Source organism: Stegostoma tigrinum, chromosome 3, assembly GCF_030684315.1.
Source record: "Stegostoma tigrinum isolate sSteTig4 chromosome 3, sSteTig4.hap1, whole genome shotgun sequence".
Taxonomy (NCBI): Eukaryota; Metazoa; Chordata; class Chondrichthyes; order Orectolobiformes; family Stegostomatidae; genus Stegostoma; species Stegostoma tigrinum.
Window position 1 is genome coordinate 66,652,391 of NC_081356.1, and position 25,451 is coordinate 66,677,841.

At 39.5% G+C, this 25,451-nt stretch overlaps 1 protein-coding gene across 13 annotated transcripts in view; it reads left to right on the forward strand.

Moving 5' to 3' along the window:
- Nucleotides 1-25,451, forward strand: part of LOC125450802 (transient receptor potential cation channel subfamily M member 6-like) — a 154,755-nt gene that overhangs the window by 68,880 nt on the left and 60,424 nt on the right. For 11 of the 13 annotated variants that reach the window (XR_007247158.2, XM_048527002.2, XM_048527001.2 and 8 more), the window contains 9 exons: nt 1,519-1,572; nt 4,166-4,306; nt 7,267-7,416; nt 8,960-9,240; nt 12,568-12,796; nt 16,287-16,442; nt 17,652-17,786; nt 19,141-19,269; nt 23,589-23,840. Coding sequence is in view for 12 of the 13 variants with exons in the window: in XM_048527002.2 (XP_048382959.1) it covers nt 1,519-1,572; nt 4,166-4,306; nt 7,267-7,416; nt 8,960-9,240; nt 12,568-12,796; nt 16,287-16,442; nt 17,652-17,786; nt 19,141-19,269; nt 23,589-23,840 (1,527 nt within the window). In the remaining variant the exon portion in view is untranslated. The remainder of the gene's footprint in view (nt 1-1,518; nt 1,573-4,165; nt 4,307-7,266; nt 7,417-8,959; nt 9,241-12,567; nt 12,797-16,286; nt 16,443-17,651; nt 17,787-19,140; nt 19,270-23,588; nt 23,841-25,451) is intronic. The other 2 variants (XM_048527007.2, XM_048527009.2) reach the window with 1 other exon arrangement.

Consider the following 25,451-nt stretch of genomic DNA (forward strand, 5'->3'; position numbering starts at 1 on the left):
TGAGCTGTTCTGGGAATGGTGAATGCTAAGATGGGATCAGAAATGGATATAAGGAATGCTGTGGGGCAGGGTAGTTTATAATGAGACATATTTGCTAAGATATGGTGAGAAAACCCACAAGGGCTTATAGCAAAAATCCTTCCAAAAATTCAATACAACTTGAACTTGTCCAAAACAATATAAGATTAATCTGTTGGTATCAGTTTTAACTTCCTAGCAAACTTCTGATCACACGCCTGCCCATCACTAAGGTGACCTATTTCCCCCTTCAAGGTGGTTGCCTGGCTCACTCCATCTAATAGTGAAGTCCCCATCCTCCATGCCTGATTTTCAGTTGCACTTCCATTCAGCTTCCCATGTTCTGCCCATCAAAACTTGAGGTCATCCGAATCTTTGCTGTCCATGATCTAAACTCAGCCATCAATCCTGTCGTTTTTCACTAAGCAAAGCCTCAATTTAAAATTCTGATCCTTGTTTTCAAGTGTCACGTCTTTCTACTCCTGAAATCTCCTTCAGCACCATAGTCTTCTACAATATCTGCAGTCATCTCATTCTCATATGTTAAGCATCCTGATCTTCAGCACTTCAACATTGGTGGCCATGTCTTCAGATCCTACATCCTAAGCCCAGGGAAAGTTCTTTATCTCTCTATCTTCCCTTTCCTCCTTTAAGACACTGCTTAAACTTACTTCTATGACAAAAACCTGTGTGACCTGACTGAAAATCTTCAAATTTTGCTTTATAACACTGCTGTGACTCACCTTGGAATTATTCAGTACAAAGTGCTACATGAAAACAAGTTATGGTTTTGTTGAGAAATTAATCCCAGTTTATGGTTCCATCACTTCAGAGCTTTCAAGAGTAGAAAACATTCGCTGAGTCAGCCGTGCCGCCTCCAATTTATAAACTTTATTTTTGAATGTGTGTCGATTCTGTCGAGCCCATATTTATTTCCAGTTTACAGCTTCTCTGACAATTAATAATGCACCTTCTTTTAAACTGCTTTAGTGCTCATGATGATACTGCCTAAACAATGGTGTTAAACAAGGAATGCTGTGAATTCCTTGGAAGAGGAGTTTCATCTCCCCTGTGTCCAAATTGGGATGTTATATGACTTGAAGTTGGTAATGTTCCCGTTATCTTACTGCTGTAGTTTTGGTGATTGAGCTTACAGAGCTGGAAGTTGTACTCCTAATAAGCTTGGCAATTTGCTTCAGTACATCTTAAAGACTCATCTGCATGAAATCCACAATGTGCCGAAAAGGAGGTAGACATGGACACCAGTGGCATTTGTGCTGAACAGGTGAACTGGTCAGGTCTGAGTGGTGTACACCCATTGCAGTGCCCATACACATCCAAGTCAATGTGTGGGTTCAGTAATACGCGTGAATTGAGCCTTGCAGATGCGGTTGAAATATACATCTTTGGAGCATGCTGAGGTGAACATTAGTCTTTAAGAATATTTTTATGTGCACTTTGATTGAAAATATTTTGACTTTTCAATGATTCCCTCAACAGAAACAAGGTCCAACTAATCTTTTGTTGCACCATCTGGTTCGAGACATGAAACAGGTAAAAATGATTGACAGCATAAGCAGTGTAATTAAGTGACTTTATGAGAGAGAACACCATCACCATTACCGTCACCAAGAAAGGCAGCCAGATCAACTGCCAGTCAGGCAGTGAAATGATCATCTGGTGGGCTTCTCAGTCAGTCAATTCCTGGTTCAGTGATGCTACATCCTGCCTGAAGCTGTCAGCTTATCAGAGGCCGGTAGCCTTTGTGAGCAGCAGTACTGTTTTAGAGGGTGAGGTTGTTGGCTGCATGGCAGACCAGAGGAATGGGAAAATAAGTTATATTTTAGTGAGAAGGAAATTACAAAGTGGAGTCATAGAAAGAGGGGACACCAGGTATATTGGAGGTAAGGGTAAAGTGTTGGCTATCAGCTTCCACCTCCTGCCACACCAACTGTGCTCCCACTTTCCCCTAGATCAGGACAGATTGAGGCCCCTCCACCTCAGCAGGCAGCCCACTCCACTTTACCAGGTGGGAAAGCTGCTACTTTTAATGCCTGCTGAGAGAACAATGATTTGAGCTGGTGATGGGATGATGCCCGTAAGCGGTTGTTAATTGACTGCTTGAAGGCCTTAATTGGGGGCATGTTAAGAAGTTGAGCGTTGGTCTTCTTGCTCATAACTTTTTCTGAGGTTGCAGGAAAGGGATGAATATCGCCAACCTGATCATTTGCCCATCTCAGTTCCTTCTCTGCTGCTTCTTGAGAGGGGAAGATTCCATGGTTAACCTGTAAATCGTTGCTGGACTGGTTTTCTATTCTATTGAAACCTATGAATCAGGCCTGGATGGCATTCTTACAATGCCCTTAAAACATATGACTATTTAATTCCTATTGGCAAATCCAGTTCTTAACAGTTAGTATCTTCCTCCAATAATTTCGTTCCTTCCTCCTTTATTGGGAGAAAACTAGTTGCATGTAATTACAGCAGCTTAGCAACAGAAATAGGTTACTCAGCTTCTTGGCCCTGACGTCCTGTTATTCAGTTAGATTATGGCTGATGTGTACCCTAACCCCACTCACATGTATTGATTTCATAAACCTTCAAACCTTTCCGAAATAACATTGTCGCAATCCTTGTGTTGCAATTTTCAATTCAACTACCCCCAACAACATGTGGGGAAAGAGTTTCTGAATTCCATAGTGCTTTCTTTGAAGAAATGCTGTCAGCTATCATACCCGAATGGCCTAGCTCTGAACCAATTTTCTCTCCAGAATTTCCCATGTGAGGACAGTTTCTGTCCATCTAAATTAGGAACCTCAGCCATGGAGCTGATTTCAAACTGCCAAAGTTATGTTTTTTGCAACTCTTTTCAGTTGAAAGCTTTTGCAATCCGTTTTATTTGTCTGGCTAATTTACATTCTCATCTTTTTTTTAATCCCTTCATCAATTTTGCTGATCCTTTGCTGGTTTTTAAAATTTTCTTGATGATCACTCTTTTTACTTTTTGGACACACCACAAACCTTTTTTAAAAAAATCTAAAACCACCTTCAACTTTACTTTTTATCCATGGTTATAGTACTTTGCCAGTAAATTTTTATTTTAGTCCCTGTAAAAATGTTAAGGCTTCATCAATCAAGGAATGAATCTTCAAATGCTTGCTATTACGATGACATAATGGTAGTGTGATTGGATGTGTGATCTATAGGCTCAGGCTGAGGTTCTGAGCAGATGTCTTCAATGCCAAAAAGGAGACTGATTTTAAAGTCTATGAATAAATCTAGAATTATAAAGCTAGCTTTAGTAATGGTGACAAGGACGACTGCGCTGATTCTTATAAAAAAAATCTAGTTCAGTAATGCCCCCTGGGGAAGGAAACCTAACATCTAACAATCTAACGCATGTTAAATTAGATCCATAGCAACAACATTGACTCTTAACTGCTCTCTGAAATGGCCTGGCAAGTAACTTCACTGAAGAGCAATCAGGGATGGGCAACAAGTGCTGGCCTCGCCAATGATACCTACACCTAATGAAAAGAACTCCTGATCTACTTTATCCACTGACTATAACTAACTTTTCTTATACATTCATAAATTGCTACAAGATTTAGAACTCCAGTTTCAAACTCAACTGAGTCAATCTCATACTCAATATAAAAGTACTCACTCTTCCAAACAAGCTCATTTGTTGCAAGGTTATTTGTAATTCTGTGTCATCGCACAATTATAGATCCAAAATAATTCCTAACTAGCTTTATAGCGCAGAGCTTGAATATTGCTGAAAAGAGAGACATGTTGTTGAAGATTTTGGTCTTATACCGAAAAGGACAAAATGCAAAAAATATCAAAATTCAAATTGTCACAACATTTACACTGGAGAAGAAAAGAATGCTGATTGGTTGACAGGTCCACTCTGGCTGGCCAAGGAATTGCCATGGGGATCTGTAGGCTCACTGTGCTTTCACATAAATTATGTATGGGGCTTGAACGTATTCTTTGCTTCAATAATTATTTAAAAAAGTTAAACTAGAAATTAAATGAAAGTAAGTTCCATCAGTAGGAAATGAAAAGATTGAGGAGAATTATACAACACAAATAAAATTGTATATATTATGTTGAGAATTCTGATGCAAGGTTCTGTTCCTAGAGTAACCTTCCTCCTGGTTACAAAGTTACTTTGATAGACATTGGATTGGTGATGGAATACCTGGTAGGAGGTGCTTACAGAAGCATCTATACACGGAAATCCTTCAGACTCCTGTATAATAGCCTCTACAGACAGCACAAGGTAAGGAGCAGTTAGATATTCTCATATCTTGTGGGGATAGTCTCATTACATTTGGTAATGTCACATTAAATTATTAAATACTGTGAACCTAATGGTATCCTAAACATTGGCCCAGATATTCTGATAGTCAGGGAGTCAGAGTAGCAGTAGTTGCACATCAAGACCATGTAAAATCCCCATGAAACCAACTCTGTGGGAACTGTCTCAAAAATTAACATTTCCAGTGGGCAATGTTGAATCTGGAACAGTCTGAAAAGAATTCTTATTGCTGGAAATTTTGGAGAGTGCTGACTCACATAATCTTTATTGTTAACCTGGAAGTGTTAGAGGATTAAAACACACCTCCAGCTCCTGAGTAACTATTAAACTGAAGCCCCGACTCACCACTGACACCTCAATTATGCCACCCTGACATTACCTGACCCCAGATCCCCCTGCAATTTATCTCTGCCTCCAATGTGAATGGATCTGACTTTGCCTGCCCTGCAATCACTTCTGCTGACCCCATATCTGCTGTGCACACCTGACACACACATGCCACAGGCCTGAGCCTTTCCAGATGGCTTCACCCATCTTTCAGCTGGATGCGACATCACTCTACCACGCCCTGACCTGATCCAATACCCAGCCCTCTGCCAGAGCCCTCCGAGACCTGACCCAAACTGACCCTGGTCAGACTCAACCCCATGTGTATCTGAGATGACAACGTCCCTGGTGTGAACCCATTCCATTCTGATCCTACCCTGGCCCAAACCATCCATATGCTGTCTGATTCACCCATGCTTGAGCTCCATCCCAGACATAACCCTGATGGAGACCTGACCTGGTACAACCTTCCCTCCTTTCCCTGACCTGACCCCACCCCGGCTCTGGCCAACCTTAAGCACTCCTTCACTCACCTGGCATGTTGCTACCCTACTCACCTGGCACATTGCTACCCTACTCACCTGGCACCCATCCCTCAGAACCTCACCAAACTGGTAGCCTAAATCTTCACCCATGAGGCACCCTATCACGTAGCACCCTAAACCCTCACTGTGACACTAATCCCACACTTACATTCAAGCACCAATACTTTCAAATGACCTGTCAAAGCAGCTGGCTGTGCTACTGAACATTTAAACCACAGAACGCTGATTGTTGCAAAGAGAGATGTGGTTCCTATGAAGATTTTCTTCCGTACCCCTGTCCATGAGTTTTCAATGTAGGAGTCACCAAAAGATAAATGGGTAATTAGCAATCTAATTAGCATCAGAAATAAGATTTCTGACCCTAATCAGACTATTTGGGTCCCATTTTTCAGATAACCGTAGGTCTCAGTTATGGTATAGATGACATCAGAGTGGATTAGTGTGGACTTGTTGGGCTGAGGGGCCTGTTTCCACACTCTAGGGATTCTATGATTCTAGAAGCTAATTAGATTACGGTTATTCTTGCAACTGGAATATGTTGACATTTGAAGCAACTCTTTCCTCCCATTTTTTTGAAAGCATGAGGCTGGATGTCTTTAGTGCAGATGATTTTGACATGTGCAGTCAAGTATCTAAAGTTTGGTGAAACACTTCGTGCCTTTGCCTCTGGGTCAATAGGTTATGAGGTTGAGACACACAACCAGAATTGAATCGTTAAAGTCTGTTAACAAGTGGATTGTCAGCTATGACAAAGCCTCTGATGGATGTTAAACTGAGCTACCTGTTTCAAAAAGATGCACATGAATTGGTGTTGATATTCAAATTAGAGCAGATCTTTTGATGTTCTGGCAAATACTTCTCCCTCACTCTGTGCAAGAAGCAAAAACTGATTGACTTGTCATTCATCCAATGCCATATACAGGACATTGTTTGTTTAGAATGTTGCTATGTTTCCCTACACAACTGTCACTATAATTAAAAACCAACTCATTGCTTGAAGCGCATTGAGTCATTTCAACCAACAAGTCAGAATCATAGAATCTGTACAGTGCAGAAAGAGGCTGTTTGGCCCATTGAATCTGCACTGATTGTCTGAAGAGCATGCCATTCAAACACAGCCCCCTACCCTATCCCTGTAATCCTGCCCTTACCATGGCCGATCCACCTAACCTGCACACCTTTGGATCGTGGGAGGAAACTGGAGCACCTGGCAGAAACCCATGCAGTCACGGGGAGAAAATGCAAAATTCTCACAGACAGTCACCCAAGGTTGGCATTGAACCTGGGTCCCTGGTGCTGTGAAGCAGCAGAGCTAACCACTAAGTCACCATGCTGCCTGTGTGGCAAGTTATGAAACAAATTTATTACTAATAAGTCATATTTGAATATTATTACCACCATATTTTATTGGTTAGCATGGTAGAAAATCATTCATATTATTAATTGCTCATTAGGAAATGTATATGTCAATCAGCAGATATTTCTTCCAGTTTAAAGTACAAATTTCCCTATTCTCCCTCACTGACACTGGCAGCTTGAATCAGCTCATTAACATCACTTAATTCATGCTAGTTTTGTGTAGCAGTTTTGCATTGGAAGCTGTAAAATAGGTATAAAGGTCAGATTATCTGCACTTTATCACTTTGTGCCAAGAGAGGATATTCAATTGGCTTTTCAAGTGTTAGCTAGAGATTTCTCCCATTCATGCGCAGTATCTGCGCGCACACACACACACATATGTGCATGCATACACACGTGCACGTAGGCACGCCTCACATGCACACACATACACACTCACACTTTATGTGCGTACATGTGCGCGCGCACACACACACACACACACTCTCTTACAAAATCTATGGGTACACTGTACAGAACAAAGAACAGTGTTAGCAACTCACAGTCAGGAAGGTATAATTTTAATATTGTCCTTTCATATTGCAGATAAATATGTAATAGATAAAATAAATTGATTCTCAAACACATGACCAGTATAATTGTAATATACCATTTATACATGGAGCTAAAGAAGAAATATATTTTCTACAGCGAGTTAGACGTCATGCCGTCACCAGTTTCACTCAAAGTTGGAGCAACCATTCCCTGAATCAGAACCAAGAACCAGCTGCCAGAGTGCAAAGTGATGAGCAGAGGCTTCACTCTCAGTTTATTAGAACAGCTCAGCCATACAAACGAAAGGTAAACCCTTCCTTTACATTTCCTCATTAGCAGTGTTAACTTTTACATTTATTTTGCAGAATGACTTTAAGTAAGTTGATAACAAATAAACAATTCAAACTAAAATTTCCCCAATCCTTAATATACAATATGTTAATCAAGTCTGTCAAATTCAGATGATTGAGAACATGTAACCTATTTATTTCCTTACATTGTTAAACTTGTATGAAACACATAATGGAATGGGAACAATGTTGCCAAAATAAGTAAAACTGCGCCTCAAAATGGCATCACAAATGATAAAAGATTTTTAAATGAAATTGAAATTGTGTTTTATTTGCATACATTGTAATACATACTGAAGCTATAATTTGTAGAGATGATCATTATCAGTTGGGCCCATTGTTGAAAGTTTGGTACAAATGCCATTAGCGAATAATACAGTACTTTTGTCAAGTTCACTTTCAGCCCATGTATCTCAATTCAGTGTTATTACATTCCATCACTGGGAGTTATTCATTTATTTGTTAAATAAAATGAACAAAGTTTGAGAAGCCAAAGAAGAGAGCATTTTCCTTCATTTTGATTTTCTGAACTTATGTAAAATTGTGTCCTTGAATTTGTGTTGACTAAACATGGGTGGTATGAATGCAACAAAGAGTGTAAGAAGGGCACATGTTGGAAGCTAGATGTGGAGCTAGAAAAGCACAGCAGATCAGACAGCACCTGAAGAGCAGGAAAGTCAACATTTTGGGCCAACATATCCTTTTATATTTTTTTAGAATGTTTCCTATATTCATGTACAATTTCTGTACTCTTCCCCAGTGTTGAGGATATTTTGAAGGAGAGATAGTGGACCTGAAATGGTAACTCTGATTTCTCTCAACAGATACTGCCAGATTCGCTGAGTTTTCCAGCAATTTCTGATTATGTTTCTGATTTCCAGCATCTGCAGATCTTCTGGGTTTTTTGACAAAAGGAAGCAATTGATTTGTAAACAAAAGCTAGAACACTTTCTGTCCTGTCCCCGTGCCGTATCATTTTTCAAGAGAAGTGCCCAGTGATATAGCAACTTAGGAAAGCTTACAGAGAACTGAAAGTTATCCAAACCTTACTACCAATGAGAAACTAAGTCAACAGCTAAACAGCTGTGGACTCAAGCTTCACTCTTGCAACTAAAAGAATTAAGAACTTTTAAACTGCATTTACTTTTATCTTCCTTTTTGTAGGAGACCCCTCCCCTTTTATTTTAAACTTATGTTTATGTGTGTTTGGTCACATTCTTGCTCCTTTGTAAAGGTTGTAAGTTGTAAAAATTCTTTCTTTCACTCAAGTAAACCTTGATCATTGCTTAATTTATAGTGAACTAAGTTTTAATTGAAGTGTGATTGCTGCATGCTAAAGAAATTGTGACAGATGGAGAAGTGGTGGGAGATAGCTGATTCCCCGCTTCTTTGAAAAAATTACATTCCATCCCATCCTTAGATGATTGGTAAGATCCAGTGTTTAGTCTGCAATGATGTTGCTACTTTCCAAACACTTTAAATTGTGACATTTTTCACAGGAAAAGCCAACTTCAAGCAGTAAGTCAAAAAAGAACCAGAAAAACGGTTTGAATTATACAGTGGAGCATGATTCTGCAGGTTTTATCTACCCCTACAACGACCTGTTGGTGTGGGCTGTGTTGATGAAGCGTCAGAGGATGGCCATGTTCTTCTGGCAGCATGGAGAAGAAGCCATGGCTAAGGCAGTCGTGGCCTGCAAACTGTACAGGGCAATGGCTCATGAGGCAAAGCAGAGCAACATGATGGATGACATTTCGGAGCAGCTAAAGCAGTATTCCACGTAGGATTGATCATAATTCACTTTTCTCTTAAATAACAGCAATGTGTTGAAATGGTTCAGAATGAAACTTAACCCGATTGCAAAGCAAGTTGTAATATTCCATACGCTGTCTGAAAACGGTCCACCATAAAATCATAAGAAATGGTGGCCGGAGTGGGCCAGTTACTAGTTCATTAGGCCATGAAAGATGAGATTGTGGCCTTAACTCTACTTTCCAGCTTGCTGCCCCCCCCCATTCCATTGATCCCCAACCCCTTACCCTTGATTCCTTGCAAAACAGCTTTGTGTAGTCATTAATCAACCTCCACTGCTCTCTGTGAAAGAGAATTTCAAAGACTAATGATCCTCAGAGAAGAAATTTCTTCTCATCTCAATCTTAAATGAATGTGCCTTATTCTCAAATAATACCTGCTCATTCTAGATTCCCTCATAATCTGAAACATCATCGCAGGGTCTACGAGCCCCTTCAGAACCTTATATGTTTCAATAAGGTTACCTCTTAATCTTCTAAATTTGATTGAATACAAGCCCAAACTCCACTCTTTTCCTCATATGACAACACCTTCATCTCAGGAATCAACCTAGCCAACCTTTACTTCATAGATAGAATACCTACAGTGTGGCAACAGGCCCTTCAGCCCAACAAGTCCACGTTGACCTCAGAGCATCCCACCTCGACCCATCCCCCTGTAGCCCACCTAATCTACACCTCCCTGAACACTATGGGCAATTTAGCATGGCCAATCCACCTAACCGGCACATCTTTGGACTGCTTCTGTCACTGATCTTTTTCCGATGAAAATATAGCCCTCCTTAGGGAGGAGGACAGGTTTCACACGCTATTCAATGATTATTGGATTTTCTTCCATGCTAACTTTCTGTCATTCATGTACAAAATACATGAATATCCCTGTATTAAAATGTTCTGCACTCTCTCCATTTAAATAATCAGTTTCTCTATTCTTCACACATGCATCTATATCCATTAGGATATATGCCACACTGGGCCTGTTCACTGGCTGGGGAGTTGGTAGCAACACCCCTGCAAGCATTCCATACTCGCAACCTGATGTGTTGTCGTACCAACTCACCCGACACATATGCCATCTTAAATGTATATCTGTTGTGCATGACATATAACTTAATGAATATTAAGGTCTAAGCGTAGTGTACTTCTTGGCTTATTTGTAGCCTCCCTTATCATTCCAAGAAATAAAAAGGAAAATGATTGAATGGTTTAAGGCTTTTATCGTGTATATTAACATGTAATCACTTTGGTATTTCAAACTATTGAATATGATAATGTCAAACCTTCAGATTAAGACCATAAGCGATAGAAACAGAAGTTGGCCGTTTGGCCTCTCAAGCCTGCTCCACCCTTCAGTAGGATCATGGCTGATGCAATACTCGCCACATCCACTTTCCTGCGTTTTCCCCATGACTTTTGATTCGCCTACTGATCAAGAATCTATCTATCTCAGTCTTAACTAAATACAAAGACTCTGTCCCACATCTATGTGTGGCAAGGAGTTTCAAAGACTCTCAATCCTTTGAGAGAAGAAATCCCTGCTCATCCCAGACTTCTTAAATTGACACCCCTTTATTCTGAGACTAGGCCCCTTGGTCCTAAACTTTCTCTTGAGGGGAAACATTCTCTCAGAATTTAGTCTGTCAGCCCCTATTAGCTACTGGACAGGAATTTGAAGTACCTTAGAAAAGTAGGTACTTCAATGGTTGGTGACACAGTCCTATTCACCTGGCAGGTTTCATGAAAATTTAACCCATATCTGCCACTGTTTGAACACTGGCCTTAACAATGATGAGACCATTAAATAGCCAGTTGAATTCCTTAAAGGATAGTGCACTTCTGGGAAAGAATCAAATTCTACTCTTTGTATTGACCTCACAATCTGCTTTCCGACTGATCTTATTTATCACCTGATTTGGCTACAAGATAAGCTGGTCCTCAACCAAGTCGTTAACATAGCTCAGAACTAGGTAAGGTCCCAGCACTGATTTCTTTTGTATTCCATGCATCAGATGCATATCTGCATCACTAGAAATAATTTTCCTCTGCTTTGAACATTCACAGTTAAGCAGCTTCCAAATTAAGCAATATATTATTAAATAAGAGCACATGAAATCGAAGATGCGAGAGGCCATTTGGCCCATTGAGCCCTGCTTGTAAACAACAACTCTCAGCTGATTGTTTTTACCTCAACCCTATTTTCCTTCACTGTCTCAAAATGCATTATTATCCTTAGCTCCTCAAAATCTGTTTGAGTTTGTCTTACTCTGTGCTCAGTTTTGAGCATCCATTACTCTGTGGAGTTGAGATTCCAATGATTCATAATTTCCACCTAGGTTTTCACCCTGACACATTGGTCTGAGAGGATATTAGATCCCCACTCTAGCAAGACAGGCAACTGTCTCCTTGTCAAATTGCTAGTTGAAATGTTTAAATAATAAAATCTGTGTCTTGTCTATAGCAGTACAGCTTTCAAATCCAGTATGAATCTCTAAGACGGATCCTGTTGTCTTTAGGTTTCAGAGATCTATGTGTGTCTGACTCAGGAGCAGGGAGAGAAATAACAGGCCCTGTTGATATTCTTGGCCTGGGCTCTCAGAGTCTGTGACAAGCACAGTAGCCCTACCCCTGACCTGAGCACAATGCTCACTCCCCTGCCACAGAACCCCAGGCTCCGGTAACTGGACCCTGATGTAAGCCCACTGACCTGGACGCTGGTATGACATGGCCATCTGCAGTGATGGAATGTTTAGAATCAAATGCCAAAATAGACAAACTTAGTTGATTTGTATTCCCTTCACATCAGCAAGATGTGAAATGACCTGCTCCCGTTCCTATTGTGATTCAGCTCTGCTTACTGGTTTTCTGAACTTTGTGCCTCAGTTCATAGGCAGAAGTATTGTCCCTTAAGATTTTTTAAAATCAACATATGAGCATAAATGTGCCTAAAAAGAATATAAAACTCATGTTGGATGCTCACCACACCTCTCCATCCCTACCCACCGTGTATTTGTATTCTAACCTTTAGTAAGTTAGCATGATATTGTATATCGTGAGACAATAGATCTTCAATAGCAGTGTGAAGGAAATGTTCACAGGCAATCTCTCATTTTACTTTCAGGTTGACTCACTAAACGCTATAATTTCTGCTTATATGTACAGCAATATTGCTACCACTGTGTTTAAAACTTTATGACTGTAAAATGGTTTGGTGATGATTGTTATTGACAGAAGTATTGTGTTTTTAAAACAAGATTACTTCTTTCCTTCTTCCATGCATGATTGACCTCATATCCCAGGGAATTTGGACAGCTTGCTGTGGATCTTTTAGACCAAGCGTTCAAACAGAATGAGCGAATGGCAATGAAACTGCTGACATATGAGCTGAAGAACTGGAGCAACTCCACATGTTTGAAACTGGCAGTGTCATCTGGCCTTCGGCCCTTTGTCTCCCACACATGCACTCAGATGCTCCTGACTGATATCTGGATGGGACGGCTCAATATGAGGAAGAACTCATGGTTTAAGGTAACGGGACAGCAGTGGGGCAGGGAATAGCTGTTCTTCCTGAATTGCTGTTTCATCTATAACAGTTTCAGGATCCAGTCTTGTAATGGCTTCATGTCTCCTAGATTGACAATGTCCATCTTGTCAGAATTTGTTGATTCTAATCCTCAAATTTCTAAGCCTCCAGTGATTCCATTTTCAAAAAAAACTTCTTTCAAGGGATGTGGATGTCACTGGCTGGGCCAACATTTATTACCCATCCCTAATAATCCTTGAGAAGATAGTTGTAAACTGCCTCCTTGAATTGCTGTTGTCTTTGCAATGTATGTGCACTTATGGTGTTTTAGGAAGAAGTTTCCAGGATTTTGATCCAACAACATTCAGGGAATGGTATTTTAGTTCCAAGTCAAGAAAGCATATATTTGGTGAAGACCTTACAGGTGGTGCTATTGTCCAGCTCTTTCCAGGTGACAGAGTTTGACAGTTTTGAAGGTGATGTCAAAGAAGTCTAGGTGTGTTGCCGCAGTGCACCTTGCATAAATTCTGCACTATGGATCAACGCTTGAGTGAGTAAATGTTTAACTTGGTGAATTGGGTGCCAGTTAAAGTCCTCTGTTGAGTCCTGTTGTTATAGCATCTGAAGATGGTTGAGCCGAGGACACTACCCTACAGAACACCTGCAGAAATGCACTTGGGCTAAGATGGTTCACCTTGCAACAACATATAATCATCTTCATTTGTCCTAGATATGACTTCGAACATTGGAGACTTTTCCGCGACTCCTATCGATTTGAGTTTTGCTCAGACTATTTGATTTCACACTTGGTCAAATGCTGCTTTGATGTCAGGAGCTGTCACTCTCACCTCATCTCTGGAGTTCGGCACTTTTTCCAGTGTTTGGACAAAGGGTGTAATGAGGTCTGAAGCTGAGTGGCACTGGCAATACAGAAACTGATATTGATGAACAGGTTTTGGTTGCAGATTAGACAGAACAATTAGAACAGATCTCCTCATGTAACTGATATCTTGTCAGCCTGTTGTTTTCAGAACAATGTATCTGATCTTAGTATGAAAAGAATTTGTGATTTTTATTTTATGAAAGTTTGATCCTATCCCGTATTTAATGAACTGTGAAACATTTCACCAACAACATCCTCTACGTTATTGCTAATTTTATTGTCTTAAGTACTTTTGGTTGTGTTCTATATGGTTTATTTGGTTTATAAATATTTAAGGGCGAATTTTAATGATCATGTTGTGATAACTTTTAAGTTCTTTATGAACCTCAGTTTCTCCACTATGGTTCCAACTCACAAGAAGGTCAATTCTCCCAATGGCTATGTTGAAAACTGCAATAAACAATGTACGCACTGCTGTATTATTTTTCTCACTCTGCTGCTTCATGGCTGGAATGCCCATTTGTTCTTTAAACATCGCCTATGGTGAATTATGGAATCATGTCCTTGCAAGAATCAGCAGCTGAAATGGAAAAAGTTTAACAAGAATGCCTGGGTACATAAAAATTCTTTAAGGCAGCTGATGAACTGACTGGAAATAGTCTGTAACACTTTCTGGTTTCTGGAACTTTCTGAATGACAAACGGATAACACTTATCCATCTTGCATATCCCAGACTATAAATCAGATTAATTGAAGATAAATCCAATACAGAAGAAAATTAAATGAAGTGGACACATAAAATAATTCATTTTTCTTAGCAAATGTAATGCAAAATAATAGAGTAACTTGAAGTACTGTTGATCTTGGAAATAACAGTGCTACCATCCAAGGTGCAAACTTTATGCAACAATTTATGGTCTGCTGGCTAGTTCATCTATGGGCAAGGCTAAAACTCAATAAAAATGAAAAAAAATCTAAAACAGAGCCATTGCTTTGAAGTCTGACCTGAGACAAAATCGAGATAGATTCCCCTGCAGTCAATAAAACGGTCAATCAAAATCTAGTCTAAAGCACAAGAAGTACGTGGCAAGTTTTGCTGCTGTAATATTTAGCAGCTCTGATTAAATGATGGTCACATTCCTTCACTTCTGATAAGCTGCATCCAACATCCATAATGGCTGACATCAGTGATTCTTTTAAACTAATCATCTTGTCATGATACAATCTTGTAAGAAAACTGATGGAAGGACAATAACTTGAAATATATATACTATTTCCCTCTCCCCAGATACTGCCATACCTGCTAAGTACTGCCAGAAATTTCTGATTAATTTGCATCTGCAGTATTTTGTTCTTGATGTGGTATCAGCTAGATATGATGTTTCGTTGTAAAATCCTCTCTGCAATATTTGTCTCTTTTTAATTATTTATCCTTCTGCCATATAGATTCTCAGAAGCTCTTGTTATAATTATTCTTTTTAAACCATGGGTACTACTGGTGCTGACAATGGATTTCTTCATAGAAACTTCCCGTACCTCATTATCTCTAATAGCAGAGTAGGTTTGAGGGCCAAATGGCCAACTCCTATTCTTAACTGATATGCATGTGCATATGTTTGTAGTTAACATTTATAACACACACATGCCAAGTAATAAGCCTCTCCCAAGAGGAAAAATCGAACTGTTACCTTTGACATTCAATAATGTCTCCATCACTGAATCCCATTATCATCGACTGAAAACTGAACTGGACCACCCATATAAATTCTGTTGCTACAAGACCAGGTCTTTTGCCATAAGTAACTCACCTCCTGACTCCTCAAAGTCTGTCCATCATCTACAAGGCACAATTCGGGAATGTGACTCTCCATTTGCCTGGATGAGTATTCCTCCAGTAATACTCTAAAAGCTGCACACCATCCAGAGCAATGCAAATAGCTTTATCCCTCCCCAACCACCCCTGGCCGACACCTTCATCCAGATATACAGTGACAGAAGTATGGACCATCTACAAGATACACGACAACAATTCAACAAGGCTGATTAAGCCGCACCTTCCAAACCTGCAACCTCTAACACCAAGGACAACGGCAGCAGCTACATAGAAACACCAACACTGCAAGTTTCTGTCCAAACCACTCACAATCCTGTCTTGCAAAAGTATCGGTACTTTCGCTCTGTCGCCGGGTCAAAATCCTAGAGCTTCCTTTCATACAGCACTATGTGTGTTCTTACATATCAATTCAAAAAGGCAAAACTTAATTTTAGTGGAGTCACAAAGGCATCAAGGCTTGTGTACTTCACTGAATTAATTACCCTTTTCACCTCCATCATTTATGGAGAGAGAAGATTCCGCCCAATGTTTCAGATCAATGACCTTTTTTCAGCGTTGCCATTTTTAACGCACTGACGTTATGCGCCTTTGTACAATACTGATTGTGAAAACAGTGAAAGAGAGGTTTAGAATACAATGGATTCAATAGTTAGAAGAGCAGAAATTTTTATATGTTTAATTGATCTGAGAAAGTCCATTAACAGTTGGTTTTGCAGGTGCACTGTTCAGATATTTTGTTGTAATTATCTATTTCAATGTGGCTTCTTTTATCCATTAGGTCATTTTGAGCATTCTTCTTCCTCCCACCATTCTGATGCTGGAGTTTAAGAGCAAGGCTGAAATGTCCCACATACCTCAATCTCAGGAGTTTCATCAGTTTGCTCGACAATGCAGTGCACAAAACTCCAATGCTGCTAAGGACGATCAATCTTCTGTAAGTGTAATGGTTTGCCTTAAAGCAACTTAGTATGAAATATTTGCTACATTGTGTTGGCTTTTACCCAGAATTTGCCAAACTAGCGCAAAATATCAGGAACTTTACTGACAGATTGAATTTCCATGATTCTTTGCATTAATCTTTGAAACAAAATCACTCTAGAAACCGCATCAGTCAATGAAACTGGCATATTGAATTACACACCATTCTGAGGCCCTCCTAATTATGTCCATTCGTAGGTCTTCAGAGAAGAATATGAAATTAATAAGAAATTTTATAAAATACTGGAAAAACTTTGCAATTAAGGTGGAATTTGGAGAGGCAAACAAAATTACTGTTTCAAGTTGATGATCTTTTATCAGAATTGATGGGAAATAGAGATTTTAAGTCCGTGTACAAGAAGGAAGGGACAAAAAGGACAAAGAATATGAATTGTGAAAGGTGAAGGCCAGTGGAGATTTAAGAAGAAAGAATTTCATTATGCAACAGCAAAAAAGTGTAGGGAAGAAACAGGGTTGTGTTCAAATGGGGCGTTAATAAATTGAATTGTATGCGACAATTTACTTGTCATTCAGTTTTAATTTATTTCTCCTGCCCCTGCTCCCCTTCCACCCAGTTTACAAATACTTACATTTCCATTTCTATTCAGTTCTAATAAAATGTCATCTCCATAAATGTTGCCTAATCCAATGGGTTTTTTCCAGCATGTTTGTATTCTAATTTCAGATTTGCAGCAGTTGCAGTATTTTGCTTTTCTCTTAAAACTAACGTTTTTCAGATATGAGATTGCATCATGTATTTTTGAAAAGTTTTAAAATTTATATAGAATTTGACTATGGTGGACCAATGCAAGTAATAAATAATTTTGCATAATGTTTTTAAATGTAATTTTCAACTAATTTTAGGCTATTCAAAAGGTGACATATCAAATACTTATGATTAATTTCCTGTTTTTGGAAAAATCTATTTTCAGTTGTACTAGTGAAACTGTGTCAGGCTACCACTCTTAAATATGTTAAGAGATAATTTAAGAAAAAAACTATCACAGACTTGAATCCAAACTCATTACATCCCACTTAGAAGATAACCCATTGCCTTTTTACGTCAATTTATTTTCACTTTGGATTGCATTCCTCACTCATATTTTAAATATCTATACAATAAGCCTGCAATAGTCATGTCAAGAATGCTTTCTATTTCTCGAAGATGGAGTTGGATACAGAGACTGGCCCAGAAAAGTCAGCGAATGAAGTTATCAGTACAAGACAAAAAGGACTTCCTTGGACAAGAAAAGCTTATGAATTCTACAGTGCCCCGATTGTCAAGTTCTGGTTCCATACGGTTTGTCTAACCCCACAGCTACTAACCAATTAGGATATCCCATCATGTTGATTGATATGATAATCTGAACAATCATCAATGGCAAAACAATAGCTCACCTGTGGTTGCCTGCTAATTCATTTCAACTGGTAATAAAATGTGAGGCTGGATGAACACAGCAGGCCAAGCAGCATCTCAGGAGCACAAAAGCTGACGTTTCGGGCCTAGACCCTTCATCAGAGAGGGAGATGGGGAGAGGGAACTGGAATAAATAGGGAGAGACGGGGAGGCGGACCGAAGATGGAGAGTAAAGAAGATAGGTGGAGAGAGTATAGGTGGGGAGGTAGGGAGAGGATAGGTCAGTCCAGGGAAGACGGACAGGTCAAGGAGGTGGGATGAGGTTAGTAGGTAGATGGGCCCTATCCCCTCCCTACTTCCCCACCTATACTCTCTCCACCTATCTTCTTTACTCTCCATCTTCGGTCCGCCTCCCCCTCTCTCCCTATTTATTCCAGTTCCCTCTCCCCATCCCCCTCTCTGATGAAGGGTCTAGGCCCGAAACGTCAGCTTTTGTGCTCCTGAGATGCTGCTTGGCCTGCTGTGTTCATCCAGCCTCACATTTTATTATCTTGGAATTCTCCAGCATCTGCAGTTCCCATTATCTCTGATACCATTTCAACTGGTAGTAGTCTTCACGTTTACCGGGAGTGGTTCTATGAAGGTTTAATAAGCAATGTTACAAAGTTCTCAAGGAAATTTTGAATTTGCGGTTGTTCATTTACCAAACAAAATGTTAGGTCTTGGATTTCTGCGCTTAAATAAATAAATTCATCATTTCTTCCCTAGTGCCCCAAACACTAGTTTACCTGATAGTATACCGCATTTAGAAAATGACTGTACGCTGCAAGGAAAGTCCGTCCTAGCAATTCACAGGAGTTTAATCTGCATTTCTTGGACAAAGGTGTGTCCTTGTTGAGCCACTGACCATGAGAATCTGCACTTCTGCTGTACTAACGATATAAATTGTGGTCAAAGCTTTGATTTGCTACAGGTGAACTTTGGACCTTTGAAGAAAATGCCATGTTCACGGTGACCAAAAACTTCAAGATGCCTTGGGCTAGTTACCACTACATTTAACAGGGTCTTTATGGGAAAAGATGCTTGGCGGAAACGTTTGATGAGCTCAGCAGCATACAAGATTTGGGATTGAAATGTGGTAAAATACAGAAATTAGCCTTTTTTTAAAATCAGAAGATGGAATTATCAGAACAACTTATGACTCTTGCCTAATTTTTGTGCCCTGTTCTTGACAAAAATCTTCTTACAATAATTAACATTCCACTTAACACTTGTTTTTTCATTTTATTCTCCACAGATAGCTTATTTGGGATTCCTTATGCTATTCACTTACACAGTGTTAGTGAAAATGGAACCTCTTCCCAGTGTCCCAGAATGGATTGTCACTGTCTACATTTTCAGTACGGCTGTGGAGAAAGCCAGAGAGGTGATTAAGGACCAGAAAACTTTCTTCTAGTTTCTGAGAAAAATCGAGTGGCTGCTTTTAAATAGCATGAACTGAGTGCCTATTTAATTCCGCGAGTTTTAGTAATGTTCCCAGTGACCTTTCCCTAAGGGGAGGAAGTTGCCTTTGCAATTGTGCTGTGCAAGGACATTTCTCCTCTGGTGCCTTTCTAAGATTCTGGAATTTTCAATTCATGACACCACTGAAATATTTGACTTTGCTAAACGATACAAAGAGTGTAAGAATGCCTTGAGGTCAGTGCACTGATGCCAGCTTCATTAATGTCTTGTTGAGTCGTATTCAGTGTTTTATGACCAGCCACACACACACATTTCTATGTATCAGGCTCATGTGACAACCAAATGCTGTAAAATTTTACACACATATGCAGCTTATCACTTTTATCTTATTTTCTGCCATTAAATTAGGAGTTGTTCACAATGTCTCCAGGGCTCATTTATGACCTGTTAATGTACCCCACTGCATTTGCTCACTGAACCTGCAAATGTTCTCCCAAGGCTTGGAACACTGAAGTCTCCTTGTATTTGAAATGAAAGTAGTAACAAGCCTCTATCGCATTAATGGCCCAATTATACTGCAGTATTGTGTTTTCATGATGCATTTTTCAAATTGCTCTGGGACAGAAACCTCGTTGTAACCCCAGCCTCTGTGCCATGTGGTATTTCGGTTCTCCATTCCTCTCCTATTTAGAAGCCCAAGACTTTACCTTTGATTGCTCCAGTGAAGCTAATATAAGGTCAAATAATAGGACATTATCTTTCGACTTGGCGTTTTGCAGTCCTCTAATCCCAACAACGACTCTGAACAACTTTGGACCTTAACTAAAATTCTTATTTTATCTCTGGCTATCAGTACTGACATGTGAGATGCTAGTTTATAGGCATGTGGAATAGGACCATACAAGTACTTGGGATAGACTTTCCCTTTCAAAACACAACAGACAGAATTTTCTAGTCAGGAGCATAAAGTCAGCCCAAGTCTCACCTTCACAAATCCAACTCTGAAGATATATGCCTCAGTCAGTCTAATTCACATTCTGGAGTGGAGATTTCAGGCTATTAACAGAAGTGGCCTACCAATCCTGGAAACAGTGCAGATGCAGCCACATTAGTGACCTTAGTGCAGTGGCAGGCTGTTTAAAACTGGCCTGGTACTATTGGACTTGTAAGGAAAAATTAAAACAAGTGCCCTCCAGCTATCAACTCAGTCTAACATACTCCCTATGCCATATCCATGCAAACTCATGCCACCTTATGAAACATACTTACACTTTTGGGTCCTCATTTCCCATATGCCCAGCTGTGCTCTTCTAATTGCCCTAATGGCCCCATGTACACCCTATGTTAACATAGTGCCAGTCTGTGCCCTCCTACTACTCACCAATAAAGGGCAGCCCTCCCACCACCACTGGAGCACATAGAGAGGTCACCAGGTTTTAGTTGATGGTCACTCCACAGGTTACTCCCAAAACAGGCAAATGCTGTTGGAGGTGGGATATGTTCAATTTGGCTCTGGGCAGGTGGCTCACTTGACAGTTTTACAGCTGCTGCCAAAAGGCATGGGTGGCAGGAACACAAGGACGCACCTCTCCATGCCACTTTGCCATCCTTCCACCCTCCTTTTATGGACCAGACAAAACTCCCTCAAAATATATTAGGAAGGTAGGCTAGATCCTAACTTTTTCTTATTTTAGAGGTCAGTGGAAGGCATTGTAATTCGATTGGCCAAACTACTCAACTTTAAGTAAAACACACTTCACTTTTACACTACAGCTAAAATACAGACAAAACAAAAAAAGACAACAATTGGCTTAACTGTTACAATTGAAGCACATAACAAAATAATATATTATGTATATATCTATTAACTATTACCAATTAAATATTCTAATATAGTAACATCCCTTAAACACATCCTTGACAAAAGCAAATTCAGTAAAACAGATTGTCTCTGCGATTCTAGTAGTAGAAAGGAAACCCCAGCTTTTAGCTGTAACGGAGAGAAGAATAAGAGCCTCCACATATGGCTTCAAGACTCCATCAAGTGCTTTAAGCTAAAACTAAAGGTCCTAGTTCTGCAGGAGGCTGACTCCAACTGTTCAGGCTGCTTCCAAACCCTAAAGCCTCACAAAATGTTTACTTTATTAGCTTTGAGCAGAGCACAGCACATCTGTCTCAACCTTTCTTCATTAAAAATAAACCAGGACAAAATATACCTCTAAAAGCCATAGTATCATCACATGCCCACCTGTCCCCAAAGCCTGGTAAATCTTTGGCCACAATCTCAGTGGTGAAATTTCCAACTTTTTCGCAATGTCACTCTGCAGTTTACTCTGAAGTTACTCCCTTTAAGTCATCTCAACCTTTGCACCTGAAAAGGATGTACAATTCATAAACTTCCACGATGACCAGTTGGTGCAGTACTATTTAATAACAATGATAGCCAAAGAATCTTTTTCAGAACAGAATCCTAGCGTGTTTAAATCTATCCTTTACTATCGCTATTGTTTAGCAAAGGTTTTGTGACCTAATGCCGTCTATACAGTGATGTCTATAATAAATAATGTATTCTCATTCAGGGTAAAAGTCTATTAGCCTGGAGATCTACTTTAAATAAGATAACTCTCAGCCTGCCCTATGTAAGGTAAACTTGGTCATGTTTCAAAAATTGTTTGATATATAGCACAGACCTATGACTGTTGTTTTGTGGTAGCTGTGTAATTCCTTAAAGATCAACTAACAGCTTGAAAAGATTCTCTGTGAGAGTATAACAGCAGGACAAAGCTACTAATGCCTGGATTTTCAAGGAGCAGCTCTGGACTTTTTCTTAAAAATGATGATGGGATCTGATTCTAGGGGTCTTATCTGCATTTCTGACTCCTCTAATTTTTATTGTCAGGATAAGAGTATGGCCAGTAAGCTACTGCCCTTTCCCTTCAAACTGAGTGGTTTCCATTGAGAGAACAGGTATCTATAAGCTTGACTATCTGCTTCCCAACCTTTCCCCCCTCTCTCTCTGTCTCTCCCTCACAAACAGACATACCCACAGACACCTACACGCCTAGAAGCACACCTACACACACTCACATACACATGCACATACATACACACACCCTACCTACCTACCTTCTGGATGCTCTTCGTTCACATGTTCTCGGAGGAGTTGTGACCATTGCATGGATTTAGGAACCTTTTGAAAGCTAAGTTCAAAATACCCTACTTATGACCTCCATCCCGCTTCCACATTCTCATGCCTTCTCCATTCTAACTCAATGCTAACTCATGCCCTCATGGCTGTCATAATCCTCATCTCCATGCTAACTCAAGTTGCCCAACCAAAACTATGGACCCTCATACCGTCCATACCAAATCATGGCTCTTTAATATCCATTCACCCAGTATACACTATGCACAAACTAATGAGCCATATAGTGACAATACCATGTGTACAATTGCTTAGAAAAGAAACAAATGCTTACAAATCATTTTAAGGGAAACAAAAAATGCTGTTCATACAATCCCACAAAGTGTCAATCAGACAGATCATTTAAGTATCAATGATGGAGGCTTTGAATACTGAATACTTTGAATACAGCTCTCAATCCTGCACAAATAAATCTTGAGACACTGACAAAAGAATTAGAAGAAGAATAAAGTACAATAACCAGCTAATCATGTCTCCAGTATTCTCTACAGTTGACAAAGCAGAGACTCATGCTGAGATAATTCTTCTGTGAGTTTGGGCTTCCAGTCAAACATGTCTTATGAGGCTGTGTGTAAGAAATCTTTCAGCAGAACTCGACAACCTTATAGTGCCTCACTTGGTTCAGATGGAGCCCACCCTGCCCCAACATTGGTGCATGAAAAATAATTCTTCTTTTCGACATTTCTTTCAGCAAGTGTTCACCTTCTTAGTTTACATACTGCTCTACTGATTTGCTTGTGGCTGATGAAAGAATCCAGAACTTAGAAGCCTTGATATTCTGATATTTAATTGACCTTCTTATTCCAGGAGCCTTCCAAACAAGACTTTGGGTATACTTGGTCCAATGTTGTTGCCTTCAACATGAACCACAAAAACAGTCTGCGCCCACCCTCTTCAGTACCCTTCCAAGTCAGTTTGAGATGTCCTTCAGCTGGTGCAACTTAGGCAACATATTTGTTTGGAATCTACATCCTGCCTATAAAGCATACTTTATGTCCAACTAATCACTGAATTCTATCCAAAGACGACATGGAAACTGGACTCATTTTATCTTTACTTTGACTTTTGTTGCACAGATCTTCATATCAGAGCCAGGAAAGTTCAGCCGAAAGATTAAAGTTTGGGTCCAAGAGTATTGGAACGTCAATGATTCTGTGGCTATAGTCCTGTTTGTTATCGGGTTTGGCTTACGTTGGACTGATCACCCATTACAGGCAGCTGGAAAGATAATCTATTCCCTGGACTTTATATTTTGGTTTGTGAGGCTTCTGGATTTCTTTACAGTTAATCAAAATGTAGGGCCATACCTGACAATGATTGGCAGAATGGCAAGTATTTAAAAAATTTTTGGTGTTTTTTTCCTATAAAACATGTGCTGCTTTCACTATTTAAGATGTTATTTTACGTATCATTATATTTAGACCTATTTCTAATGACTTATTCTCATAGTCATACTAAATACCACATGTAAATTTATCATATCTTTTCATGATAGATACATTTCTGCTTAACATCATAAGAAATTGAGCAAATCACAATTTGATTGGATTTCATATTGTGCAATAAGACAACAGAGCCACTACGAGTTGTCTGAGATAACAAGGCGTAGAGCTGGATGAACACAGCGGCCAAGCAGCATCAGAGGAGCAGGAAGACTGATGTTTCGAGTCTAGACCCTTCTTCAGAAAAAGATGTATTTTGCTGCTCCTCTGATGCTGCTTGGCCAGCTCTACACTTTGTTACCTCAGATTCTCCAGCATGTGCAGTTCCTGCTATCCCACCACCAGTTGTCTCTCTGTAATGAGAAAGCATCCCTATGGTTCAGAGGGCTATGGTAATTTTACCTGTACCTTTCAATTATATATGATTAGGGTTAAACTTGAATTAACAGCTGTCTTTACATCTCCGCACCCGCAAACACGTTTATTTCCATTCATTTCAATAGAATGAAAAAAGACAAAATGTAAACTGAGATGCCAATTCACAGGCACGCATTTTACATGATTGCACAAAGTCAAAATTTACTCTCCCACAGGTAAATCCATTGGAAATCTTCATTTGTAGCAACTTTAAATCATAGGGGTAATTATACCACAGCATGCAAACAAAAAGTTTGCAATTATATAATAGAAAAACAGAAATTACTGGAAAATCTCATCAGATCTAGCAGCAGCTTCATCAGAAAAGTCACTAGACTCGAAATGTCAACTCTGCTTTTTTTCCACAAATACTGTCAGACCTGCTGAATTTCTTCAGTAATTTCTGTTTTTCTATTATATAATTGCAAAGATTATTTTCATTTGCCTGTCCTGATGCAATAAACCCCTGCAATCTAACTTCTCTACAAATAAAGATTTCAACTGGTTTTACCTGCAAGAGAGTAGATTTTGACACATGCAATAATGTAAAAATGTGTGCCTGCAAATTGGCCACTCATTTCACAACTTTCCTCCTTTTTAATTAATAAAATGAACAGAAATTACATGACAGAGATGTAAAAGCAGCTGTTAATTTAATATCAGCCATTATATATTATTTCATGATAATGGTAAAACTGCCATTGTCCTTCTGGACCTTAGGGATGCTCTCTCATTAAATGCTGCGAGACCTGCTGAGTTTCTGCAGCAATTTCTAGTTTTTGTTTCAGATCTCCAGCATTTGCAGTTCTTTGTTTTATGCAATTAAACAATGCTTTTCATAACTGCAGTATGTCTCAAAGTTCTTTGAATCCCCATTCTTTGCAGTAATTAGAGGTTAGAAAATAAGTGCAAGTGAATTTTCTTCTTGTAAGGCTGTGTACCGGTAATGGAAGACTGCTAGAATACTCTGATATCCATAATCTACAAGTTCCGGTATAAAATTATGCAGAGGAAATTGTAAAATTGAATCACCATGGATGCTAATTTGGAATCTGGTTCATGAATAATTTCACTAGCTCC